The 13,061-nt window shown below is 41.3% G+C and overlaps 1 protein-coding gene across 2 annotated transcripts in view; it reads right to left on the bottom strand.

Annotated features, from left to right (window-relative positions):
* Positions 1-4,558: 4,558 nt before the first annotated feature.
* Positions 4,559-13,061, bottom strand: part of PBX1 (PBX homeobox 1) — a 295,543-nt gene continuing 287,040 nt past the window's right edge. The window contains exon 10 of one of the 2 annotated variants that reach the window (XM_033200502.1): positions 4,559-9,505. In XM_033200502.1, coding sequence (XP_033056393.1) covers positions 9,413-9,505 — 93 coding nt within the window. In that variant the 3' untranslated portion in view covers positions 4,559-9,412. The remainder of the gene's footprint in view (positions 9,506-13,061) is intronic. The other variant, XM_033200503.1, reaches the window with a different exon arrangement.

The following is a 13,061-nucleotide window of genomic DNA, read 5'->3' as shown; positions in this document are numbered from 1 at the left end:
ATCTGGGATTAGGGATGCAGGGTTTAAAGGGAAATGGAAATCGAGATAAATCTTAAATATGTATATGAATACCAAGGGGGAGGCAGGAGCCTCAAGTGAGCCTGTCGACTGGAGAGGACCCATTTTACATTTTTGAATTTTTCACAAAGACATGAATATTTCAAAGGTCATTCTCAGAGAAAGGAGGCAGAATGCATAGATTGGATTGTTTCCCTCAGGATACAGGAAGCAGAGTGCAAAATTAACCTCTTGTTGTTGGCTGTTTTTCAACATTACATTCGATAGTACTCAACTGGCGTTGTAAAAACTGAAATAAAAATTGTATTTTTGATTTTTCTCGTGCTCTCTGTCTTTCCTGCTTCCTCACCAAGTTTTCAAGTCTTTTCTATGGTCATTCATTACCACCAGTCATGTTCTATGCTCTGGGCTCTGGAAACCTAACTGTGCTGTAGGAGTCTGAGCTTTGCTGTGTTTTCTAAATTCTGTGGGTCAGGCCAACACTGGGATATGGTTCAAATGCCTACTAAGTGACTTTCTAGAAAAAAAAAAAAAGGGATACTAGAAAGATTCAAGGTTGGATTAATTGAACTTTGGAGGGGGCAGAATGGTTATCCTCATTTCAGTAGAAGAGGCCCGCTGCTGTTATAGAAGGAAGGCCTTCAACTTTACTTCTGGCACGGAGTGAGGGTGTACTGGCTGGGAGTGAGCACACTAGGAGGAAATTGGAGACTGTGGAGTTGTAGACTAATATTTCTTTGAATTTTAATTTAAAAGAGAGGAAGCCAGGCATGGTGGCTCACGCCTGTAATCCTAGCACTTTGGGAGGCCAATGTAGGCAGATTGCTTGAGCCCAGGAGTTCGAGACCAGCTTGAGCAACATGGAAAGACCTCATCTCTACAGAAAATACAAACATCCGGGTGTGATGGTGCATGCCTGAAGTCTCAGCTACCTCACTCCAGCCTGATGAAACAGCAAGACCATGTCTAAAAAAAAAAAAAAAAAAAAAAAAAAAAAAATGAGAGAGCGAGAGAGAGGAGTATTTTGTTTTGAACTTCAACTTCTGTCTGAATATTAGAATGAGAGATTTGTATTCAAATGTATGCGATCACTTGGGGCCTTTTATGCTATCACAAAGTGCATGTTAACTCTGGTGAGCTATGTCGCGTGGCTGGGCATTGTGGGAGAGAGTGAATTTTGGCTGAGGGTACAGAAAAACCTGGATATGAATGAATGTACCACTCTGATCTATCCAGAAGCATCCAGAAATAAGAGCTGCATTGTCTTTTGCATGGGTCCTGGGAGGATACACAAGGACAATGATTCTCCAACGAATGTGGCCCTGGGCAATGCCACTGCTATAATCCTTTACAACCTTCCTTACCTCACCTCTACAATGCCCAAGGTGACCTCAGAAGTCTGCCTAAGGCTGGAAGCCATAGGTTGAATCACACTGGCCTCGGCGGTCAGCAAAACCACTTACTTCTTCGTACACTATAGTAGCTTTTATGCAGGAACGAGAGGGAACTCCCCAAAGCAAAGCATCATTCCTGATTCAGGGATCCAGATTAAAACAACCTCCTTGAACTCACCCACTGCATGTTTTATAAGACTAGGTTCTTGTGCCTCTCTCCACACTGGGTGTTTCTAGAAGGAAGGCTATATTCTGCATACGAAATGGTGGTCAGTAAAATTGACATTTGGTTGCATGTTTTAAAAAAAAATTTTTTTTTAATTTAAAAGTCTTATCAAAGTAAGTAGTGGGCGTGGAGAAGGAATAAAAGAATCTGTAACTGGTTGTAATCAATTAGTTGCAAACACTACTGCACTTGGACCAGTCATGTCTCTTTTCAAAATGGGGATTTGGCTAGGCGTGGTGGCTCATGCCTATAATCCCAGTACTTTGGGAGACCAAGGCAGAAGGATCACTTGAGGCCAGGAGTTCCAGACCAGCCTGGCCAACATGGTGAGACCTCATCTCTACTATAATTACAAAAATTAGTTGGGCATGGTGGTGCATGCCTGTAATCCCAGCTACTTGGGAGGCTGAGGCAGGAGAATCGCTTGAACCCGAGAGGCGGAGGTTGCAGTGAGCAGAGATCACATGAGACTCTGTCTCAAAAAAAATAAAATAAATAAAAATAAATAAATAAAATGGGGATTTGGTGGAAGTCTAGCCTATAAGGACAGCCATGTACAAATCTATGGTTTGGGAGAAGGGATGAGCATATGAGATTTTGTGATTTTAAGGGGTTAGACCCACACTTTACCATACTCTCTAAGATGACTGCTGGCTGCCAGAGTTGATTCTTCCAGCTAGCAGTAAACATATCGGTGTGACCCGAAGATGGGAACAAGGTGGCCCTAACGTACTGCAGCTCTCCCTTCCTAATGACCATGGGCTTGGTGCTAAGGCAAGCTAGAAAACAACATTTGGAGAATGTTGGATAAAAGGGGTTGTTTATCTCGCATTCTTACATTTCCATAGAGATGGAGACTTTTGCTTCCTCTACTTTGAGCGGGCAATATTGGATTGCACATCTCTGGCCCCTGTTAAATCCCTCTCTTGATCTCCTTTGTGAAAAGTAATCAAGCCGAGTGTGGAATGCTGACATGGAAATGTCTCTACTGAAAGTGTGTCTAATCAATGAAACAGCTATATATGGGCTTGCCTTTTGCTCTTCCTTATCCCAGCACTAGGTGTGATGGAGATGGTCAGCTGTCTACAAAGTTACTATGTGCAACCATTCCCAAGAAGTGGCTGCCTAGCCAGGGACTACTTTTCTAATCCCCACGCCTACCCCTAACCCTTGCATTTAGGAATATGAATGGAAGGGAAGTCTTGGTCAAGGCTTTCAAGAAGTGGGTGGGCCTTCTTCACACCCTTTCCCTTCTGTGGGCTAGATGTGAAAAGCTACAGATTCTTGGAGGATGGATGAGCCACAAAGTAGAAGCAGCTAGATCCCCGAATTACTTCAAGGAGAGGAAATCACCAGGGACATTTGCCTTGGGCTATACCATAAGTGAGAAATAGCTTGTATTGCATTTGAGGCAGTATACATTTTTGGTCTATTTGTTGTATCTATTTAGTACCACTCTAAGAATACACTAGGTGGGTGAGTTAGACCCTAATTTTCCATGCAATTGGAAAAGGAAGTAATCGGAGCCTGCTTGCTCCCGTAAGTATATTCCAATGTTTAGATTTGAAGAGAGAACACGAGTCCTCCATTTTGGCTTCTGGTGACACTCACCAACTCAACATTAGCAGATAGCTGTAAACTTTGGACGCCAGTAGGCACTTAGTTTGTCCATTAATAAAAATGATAATTTGATTCCCACAGGCTGGGGATGCTTTGATCTTGTTTCTATCGTTTAGAATTGTGATTGGGATAAGTGATTGTTACCTAAACTTTCAACACATACTCGTCTCATACAGGATCTGGACAGAGCCTCATAGGAGAGCTACAGCATGAAAATGAGAATGTAATGCATGTGATGGCCCTAGAGTAACATGTCAAAAGCCAGACAAGGAGTTCCATCCCACTCTGTGGATGGGAAGATGGTGTTAAAGACTTGGGCACAGACTTAGGTGCAGAGGCCTGGTGTTCCAGCTAGAACACTAGGGACACCACATTCTGTAACACATCAAAACCTCAAAGGTCAGGGGTTCAATATGAGTGCAGACTATTGGAAGAGATGCTTCTTTGGGATGGTAGGCATAACAGATGGTAGAGATGCACATCTGTTGGGAGTAACATCTATCACACTCCTGAGAGCCTACAACTGGGTATTAGTTGTAACCTAGATTCCTTCCCCTGAAAGATCTCTTGGGAACCACAATTTTCCTTATGACCAGATTACAGCAGACAAAGAGAAGAAAAGGAGAATCACTGGGCAAACAGCCATGACTTAGGAACTTAGAATTTATTATGGAAAATATTCCTGGAATTTCTTTGAACTGGTGCTTGGTGGATGGCTGCCAGTTGCAAGCAGACAAGATGGGGTGTTCTGTCCCTCTGTAATACAGCTATTGTTTACCCACAAATGATCCTTTCTTCCTTCCTTCTGATCTCCTGAGTGAAGAAGGTGGCCCATGAGGTCTCTGCCCCACCACCATGGCATGTAGACATTTCAGTGATTAGGGCAACAGTTTAGACCATCATCTACACTAATGCAGGCCTAGTTTGGGGAAAGAGAAGTTGCCAGCATGTAAGAAAAGAAATGTGCACAAAATACAAGCTTTTTGTTTTTGTTTTTTTTTTTGCAACAAAAGAAACTATTTATTTGGAATATGCATTACCAGTACAAATTAGGAGACTGTAAAACCTACACCGTGTTAGTATCATTAGAGAACACAAAAGTTCAGTTGGAATCAAAAGGGACAGAAGCCTGTGCTCTCACAGAAGCAGAAAAGCTTAAACTTTCAAAACCAAAACAGAGCAGAGCTTTGCGGGTTTATACTCTGAATAATAAGAAAAGGGGAGGGGCGGGGGAGAATAAAACCAACAACCAAAGGAAAGCATTTCAAAATGAAAATGCCAAAGAAAAGAATAAGAGAGAAAAGGAGAAAAACATTGAATGTTTTATTTATTTTAACAAAAGAAAAAAAAAGTTTACAAAAAATAAAAGATTCCAGAAAGCTTTGAGCTAGGGATTGAAACCATAAAGGTGATGTGAAAAGCTCATCATTATTTTGTTATGACTTCAAAAGTACAAGCGCTTGGATAGAAATATTTCCTGAAGTGTTGCTCCACAATTCTGCATGATTACTTCACTTTTCTTGCTGAAGTTCTGACCACTTTCTGAACGTAATTTGTTGAATAATGGATATTTAAAATGAAGTTTTTTCCAGATAATATGGCTTTCTTTTTTCCTCTAATAAAAACATACCAAATCAAGCCAGTTTTGCAATTTGCTTTAAGCAGCTGCCTAAGTCAGAGGTTACTAAGAGGTGTACTCTGTGAAGTAAACGTAATCTCTTAGAATTAAAACTACAGCATTGAGCCTGGCCCAATATCTCATCAACTCTTCATCCAAAAGCAGGACTCAGCTGGCAGACTGGCCCCAAAGACTGCTTCCTGCATCTAGTTTACTTAGCCAATGGTGCCCATCATACCAGCATCTCCTGCAGGACTCTTCTGGAAGAAAAGGCCTCTGTAGTTGGAAGAGGCCTCATGGAATGTAGTTAATTAGGGAGAAAGAAAACAAAGTACTTGGCTGTGACAATCAGAATCAAAAATGGCAAAAACCTTTCCTGATAGCACAAAAAGTTCCCTTGGATTACATTTTTTGAATTTTTAAAAGGCTAAAAGGAGAAACATGTCCCTGATTTTATTTTTCTCAGGGACCGCAGGAGTGCCACACTCTCTGGAAATGCAGGTGAGCAACGAGACATGAACACGGGCTTGATCTTTGCTTTTGGCATTAACTGAATCGTGAAGCAAAGTAGAAGAACAAGCCTACTTGTTCTTACTATTCTGCCATGTCACCTTTTCACATCACCTTGTATACATATTGAAGAAAAACAGCAAGATCATAATCCTGACAATTAAAAAAGCCCCCCCCACCAATAAACAAACCAAAAATAACACAAAACAAAACATTTTTTTTTTTTTTTGTATTTTTAAGAGCAAGAATAAAGAAAAGAAAAGAATTTACTTCTGGGTCTCAAAGTTAATAAACATAATAATGTGTTAGGTTGTACCTATTATGCTCACTATTCCAACCTTTTTTTTTTTTTAGTTTACAAAATGAATTACTGCCACTTTTAAACATTGTGAAACAAGAAATGGATGTGCACAACTCGACACTTTTCTAGCATTCTTGAACTAATTCACAAATGCAAGAAAATAAAAGAAAAATGAGGGAAATGATGAATGTAGGTAGTTTGGTGTTAAAAACTAATGCAGGAATGATGCGCATTGTCACAGAAAGAAGAAGGGAGATTCCCCATCCTGTTTTGCGTGCTATGAGGGTCATTTTTAAAATTTTTATTATAAACACTATTAAATTCAGACCGCTTTTTTGGTTTTTTTTTTTTCTTTATCTGAATATACAAGAACATTCATTATCAAATGTTCATCATCAATACTACAAAGAACGAGACACAAGTCGCAAGAAACAATGGAAAATGTTAATAAAGCTGAAAGAATCGTTGAGTTTTTTTTGTTTTTTTTAAAGTTTTTTTTAAATTTGAGTTTCTGTAGTTTCATCTTTTTTGGTATCGAAGTCAGGTTTTTCTGGGCAGAAAAACAAAAAGCAGAAGGAAAGAGAGAGAGAGAGAAAGATGTGTGAGAAAAGGCAACCAGCAAATAAAGAACCACCACCATAGCAAAATAAAACATAAATTGAAAGAAGGTTTCACTCGGCAAATGTACTGCATGGGCGTCAATTCCACGCCAGGGGGAGGAGGAATTAGGGATGAAAAGGAGGAGATAATGAAGAGTTACAAGGTGGGCAAACCCAGGGTCTAGTATCATTTCTCAGGGGAAATTCGCTGTCGGGGAAAATGGAGCACTCCCACATCTATTAGAAAATGAAGAAATCCTGGGGTGCATCTTGGTATCTGTAGGACTGGCCTAATGTAAATTCCCAGGAAGCTGTGTTTCCAGAGGCATGCTCTTTCCAAACCCATCCTGCTGCTCTCAGTGCTCTCCTGCTTCGCCTAATGTGGACAGATCTCACGGATGCCACGATGGATGTCGGAAGTGATAGTGGGCTTGCAGGGGGTGCCAGGGGGAGGTGCTGGGTGTAGAGAAGACTAAGTGAAGTGCTGGTTGGGGAAAATGCTCTGAAAGGTGATCATCAGTGCAAACTACTGCCCGGAGAGAAACTGCCTGTGCAAATGTAGCACTGCTCTGATATTTTGCATTAACACGGTAATCACTTCAAGCCACATCTGGAGTCACTCTTCTTGTTTCCAAGAGAACCCTTTTGTCTCTCTTTCGTACTTTGCCCTAAGTCAAGCAAATGTGATTCAACCATGTTCTTGTGTGGGTACTTTCATTATATTCCTGCCACTAAGATGGAGTTGTCCACTGATTCTAATCACTATGAGGTTGTCACAAAAATGCTCCTTCTAGGCATCTGTTCTAATTAGGGCAGAAGTGAGTAGACACATCCTTTCTAGCGCCTTTTAGTCATCAAGGCATGATCTCATTTTGCTAAATATTTAGTTTTTGCATTTCCTTCAAATACACATTCCCTCAAGTTTCTTCAGAGGCAGCCCCTGCTCCCCTGAGCACACAGAGAATGTTTTCTATTCATGACTGTAGTGCCATGCAGAATTTCCATGTCCTTGTTAGCTGCCCATTCTCACCCCTCAGGGTCTCATACTTCTCCCTGGAAGCCTCCCAAGCAGTCAATGTGACAGGGACCAAGTATGTATGAGGCAACCTATTGGGTTCAAGTGCACACTAAGTGAACCACGGCCTATTTTTCTAGTTTGAAAGTTTTTCTTTATCCTAAGAAACCAGACAGACCAAAACCAAGAAGATCAACAAAAACTCTTCTCTTTGTCATCATGGTGATGACGTCAAGGTACTGATATTAACCAGAAGTTACAACAAGAAAACCATTTATTGTCCCTAGATGGCATGAACCCATTTATTTCAGGGACATTACTTCCCCTGACTTCACATTTACAGATTGAATATGAATAAAATCAACTTCTTCAGTCTCTCACAAGCCTCTTAGTAAGCCAGGCATAACAGTTCCCATCTCACAGATGAAGAAAATGAGGCACCAAAAGATTTGACCACCTCCCACTTAATCAAGTGATACAGCTGCCATCTTTATATCTTTATAGCTGGTAGGGATGGCTATGAAGATGGTGAGCTCAGGGTACTTTTGAGAATAGCTTTCATGTACTTGCTATTATCTCATGTATTTTTAGTACATGCTGTGTTCCCAGGGAATAAAACTCACTGTGATGATTTCATTGAAAACATTATCTTCCCTTTCCCCGTGATTCTCAGGTCCTCAAATGAAGCTAGCAAAAGTTCACATGAGCCACGTTCTTATACAACTCTTTCCTCCAGAGCAATAGGTCAGGACCAAGAACATAGTGTGGTATAACATTTTGGAAAATTAATACAGTGTGCCTAATATAAAACAAAAAACGAAACAGAACCAAGTCCATTAAAGACATTGTAAGTACTGTATGTGGCTCCCTGAGTGCTCCAGAGGGTGGGAACAAGAGTAGTTTACACTGGAAACCTGGTCTTCCTCAAGATCAGGTCCTGTGTATGCCATTCTGGTAAGTGCACGCTAGTGGGCCTGCAGGTCCTGGAAGCCACAGACACATACTGCTTCTCTCTGTCAGTGACCTTCACTTAGAGTCACTAATTCCCTCTCTTGGGCTCATAAAGTATAGTGCTACGGTTATTAATGTAGGTAACTGTATATGGCATCTTGGGAAAGTGAAGATGTGAGATGGTGCATGTGCCTACATGTGCATGAACGTATGTGTCTATGAAGGCACAGTTGAGGTTGAAGGGTTTCAAGATAAGAACTTTCTACTCCTTACTGATGCATTCATCACCATGCCTAACTCAGGCCCAGTTTTGCAGTAGGTTCTAAATATTGCTTTCTGAGTGTTAAATGGTCTCCAAAGACTGTGCCTCTGAAACTGAGAGCTGTTGATAGCAGGATAAGACTGTAGGAATTCTCCACCTGCTGTTCCCGTGTCCTTCTCTGCTGCCTGACTTCCTGCCTGGGAACCAACCTAGCGGAGATGAAAATGAAAAACGTGGCACCTTTAGAATCCCAGCTATGACAGTCCCCAGTGAATAGCTGGGACTGGGAAGGAAGAGGAGGAAAGTGTTCCAATCAGTACTGTCCCCAGGGAGGAAGAGCAAGAGGAAGCAGGGAGGCCTAGAATGAGTAGGGCAATGTGGCGTATTCCTGCTAAGAGGTAGTGAGAGTAATAAGAGAAACAGAGAAGGACTGCCTGTTAACATAGGGAGTCAGGGATCCGAGTGAGGTAAATTTGGCTCCTCAAACCACCAGCATGAAAATGTACAAACACTTTTATTATTTTCTTTGTAATTTTTTTTCCTCTTTAAATTCATCTAATTGTTGAAAATATCCTTCAGTGATATGAGAGAGGACGGGGACCCCGGGAGTCTAGGACAGAGGCACAGGGGTAGGGAAGATGACGAAAACCAGGCTGACAGCTGGAGGCAGGGAAGGGTGGCTTCTACCCAGAAAAAAAAAAAAAGGGAAGAGAGTATAAAGAAGTGTCCAGATTGGCTGAAATAGCATCCCAAAGAAGAGAAGAGAAGGAGACTCTTATTGTGTTTGCTGATTGCTTCGACCTCCAGTCTGACCGCTTCAGCGTTGGGAGAGAAACCCTCCCTCCTGCCCCTGCCCCAACTGGGGCACAGGGTCAGCCGGGATGCGATTGCTGGGAGATCAGTTGGAGGTATCAGAGTGAACACTGCCAGGGCCTTCTGTAGGGGAGGTCACTGATGAAGGGGTAGTAGCATCCTGCCAACCTCCATTAGCCTAGAAGGGAAAAAGGGAGAGAAGTCAGTCCTCTGAGATTGGGTGGCTGTTTTCAGCAGACAATGACAATGAGGCAACTTGTGTAAAGGACCTACCACAGTGCCTGACACATAGAGACACTCATCAAATGGGCAACTATTACTGTGAGTGATAATATTCCCCCCAACCTCAAATAAGTTTGGGTTCTCCCAGTGAGCCTCTGGATACGATGTTAATACCTCCCACTAGTATGATGTGTTTATACTTCTCAAAGACTCTGTAATTAAGTCCCAGCCAGCAGTGAAATGACAGCTGTCCTGCAGGTCAAGAGACTCAAGGTTTTGGTTCTGACTCTGGCAACAACTAGCTAATGTCGATGGTAAAGCACCTTCACCTATTTGACCTTAGTCTTCCTTTTTGAAAAATAAGAAGGTTGGCTCAAATGCTTTCTAGGATTCTTTCTGGCTCTGGATGTCCCATATACTTATGGGATTCCAGCTACCTATTCTACACAAGGTTCTACACTAGATGCTCATGGGTATATAATGGTGAGTGAGATGTAGTTCATGTCCTCAAGGAGGGAGATAAGCCCACGAATGAACTATAAATCAAGGCAGAACCTAATAAATGGTAGAGTCCCATTGTTATGAAGTTTCAAATGAAAACAATATCACATTTTTGTTGCAACATCAGGAAATACTTCATAGAGGGAGCACTCTTTGAGGTGAGTTTTGAAAAGTACGGAGGGTAATTCAGGTGACTATAACAGATACAACAATGGTGCCAAGGCCATAAGGACTGATCAGTGTGAATATATCCAGAGGGGTGGTGAGATGAGAAGGTATAGGCTTGATCTATATTTGGAGATCATTTTTATAAGACTCTAGATCCAGGAGCATCCCAACAATAAAACTGTTAAAACCATTCTAAAAAAAAATCTGTTTAGTAACTACCCCTTTCAAAAAAATTCCAGCACTAAAATAGTTGAAGAATGCTATGCTATCGTGGTTAATTCGTGATGCATAATTCATGATTGCTTATATGTTTTAAAGCACTGAAATATAAGTGTGCTAAAATGCCTTTCCCCCCTTCAATTACTGTGTTCCTTTGGAGTTCATGTCGAACAGATCAGGTCTGAGACATCTCTGGTAAAATGATTTCTATTGGACTATCCTCTCATTCTCTGAAAAATCTGGGGGAGATGGGGCAGGTATTATTGTTGCTGTTTGGGAGGGACCACCACTTCAACTCTTGCATACTCCACGGCACCGGGAGAGTGCCTGGCACTTGACAGGTGCTAGAAATGTCCGTTCCCATTTTATTCATAAGAGAGCAGAGGTGCAAGAGAAAAGCAGATGTCCTGGTTCATGACTGAGAACACAGGCCTCGAGACCTTTGAATCAGGCTCCATTTTCTCTGCGCTTTTCATCCACTTGGCTTTCTTTATCATTGGTTCACCCATATGATGCTCCAATTTTCCCAGAAAGCCAGGCTTTAAATTCAAAGCAGCTCCCACCAGTTACTTCAGCGTCACGGTAGGTTTTGTTCACACCTCACTGAGAAGCAGTTCTGGATACTAAGAGGGCATCCTGAGCAATGCCAAGATCAGTGCTCCCCAATCGGGGGTCAGCGAATAACTGCTCTCAAGTTCCAATCTCCCATCTCCTAATCCAGTCAAGTCTCTCCTCTCGCTCCTTTCCTCTGTTGGAGGACATTTCCCCTGCTGTTCGTGATAAAGAGATTAGACAGAGAACAATAAGGAGGAAAAGAATTCTTTCTTTCATAACAGAAAGCTTTTCCAACTTTTGGGGGCAAAGACTCTGTAGTATAACCAGAATCAAGAGCAGAATTAATTCAGATTCCTAATGCAAGTCTGCCACGGGGGTGATAATACTGTAGCTCCCGTCCCAACCAAGAATATAGATTCTGGTGCCATTTTAGGCTAAGAGTGGCGGTGATGTTTATTTTTCCCAAAAAAGATCCTTTAATGTCATTTTTAAAAATAAAAATAAGATATACTTACTCTATAATATTTGGGAAATAAGAAAGCATAAAAAACAAAATATACAGCATGCACCCATAATCCTACTACTTGGGGAAAATGATTCAGCTTTGATTACACATATAATTACTTTGGTATCTGTTTCTCCTACTCATTTTTATATGTGAATGTTTACCAGATAGATATTTAGATAGATAGATAAGTAGATAGACAGGTAGATAGGTAGGTAGGTAGGTAGGTAGACAGACAGATAGACAGACAGGCAGGTAGGAGTGTATCTGTGGGGGCAGAAGGTAGGGGTTCTACTTTTTAGAAGAAGCATGTCACACTGGGGAATGCAGCAGGTTCCTGAGATAAGAAAATCTGGATTTCCAAAGCACAAAGATATTTGGAAACAAAGTGTTTCAGGCATAAAAATGACGCAGCAGTACAGAAATTTAAGAAAACATGACAGAAGTTTTTAAGTACAATGTCATGAAGTAGAGTAAAATTCTGGTAAAAAAAGAAAAAAAGGCATGTATCTTAGAATCAACCTGGTATAGAAGAAGCAGATAAGGAAGCTTTATGAAAGCAGTGAGCATACATGTCATAGAACATGGAACAATGGAGTTCTATTACATTGCTCACAAATCACCACTCTAACTGTCATTTAGCCATGCCATAATTCCATTAAGATAACAATAAGTGGCACAAAAAATGAAGCCATTAGTAAAGAAAATTAGTTCTGTGGTGTGTCATTAACAAGGAACTGACAGGGCATTCTATATTGCCCAGAAGGTTCTGGGAGACTTCTTGAGTCATCCCAGACCTGAAATAAATCAAACAGTAAAAATTTGATCTCTTTTCTTTAAAAAGTTCTGTTTTCTCAGACCAGTGTGTAAGATGTCAGGGAGTACAGAGAACCCACAGATGGTAGAAAGAGGAATTATTTTAAGCTAATATCAAAACCAGCATTATATTATTCTATTTGACCTAGTGAAGAATATATAAAACCTTCTAGCTAAAAGAAATACATTTAAAAAACCCTCTTTCATTCCCCTTTTCCCCACTCTCCCTCCAACCATAAACATTCACACAGACACACAGACACACAGACACACACACACACACCCTCAGATTTGGTGACTATCCATCCCAGTTTGCCCAGGACTTTCCCATGTTAGTATCTAAAGTCTCAGATCCCAGTAGACCTCTATGGCCTGGGCAAAATGAGACTGCTGACCACCCTGTTCCAGGATATGCCAGCTATGATCTCCCACTTCTCACCAAATTTAGGACATTATAGCCTATAGGGTTTAAATTAGAGAAACACAAATACTTTTTAGAAGAAGCATGTCACGCTGGGGAATGTGGAAGAATTCTTTTCTCTAGAGGTGCTTTATAGGATGCTATATTATTTGCTCCTGTTACTGCTAAAACCATCATAAGATAGAAACTGCGAGCAAACTCAACTTAACCGGGTTTCCTGTAAATCACTTTGGCTGTTTCAGCTGTATCATTCTAGCCTTAATGTAAGACGTTCAGAGGCTGCACCATCTTGGGAAACAGCTGACCTCGCTTACTGCCACGTTAACC

The sequence above is a fragment of the Trachypithecus francoisi genome, unplaced genomic scaffold (genome assembly GCF_009764315.1).
Source record: "Trachypithecus francoisi isolate TF-2019V2 unplaced genomic scaffold, Tfra_2.0 Lachesis_group5, whole genome shotgun sequence".
Lineage (NCBI taxonomy): Eukaryota > Metazoa > Chordata > Mammalia > Primates > Cercopithecidae > Trachypithecus > Trachypithecus francoisi.
The sequence above is the reverse complement of the archived record's forward strand: the minus strand, read 5'-3'. Positions and strand labels throughout refer to the sequence as shown.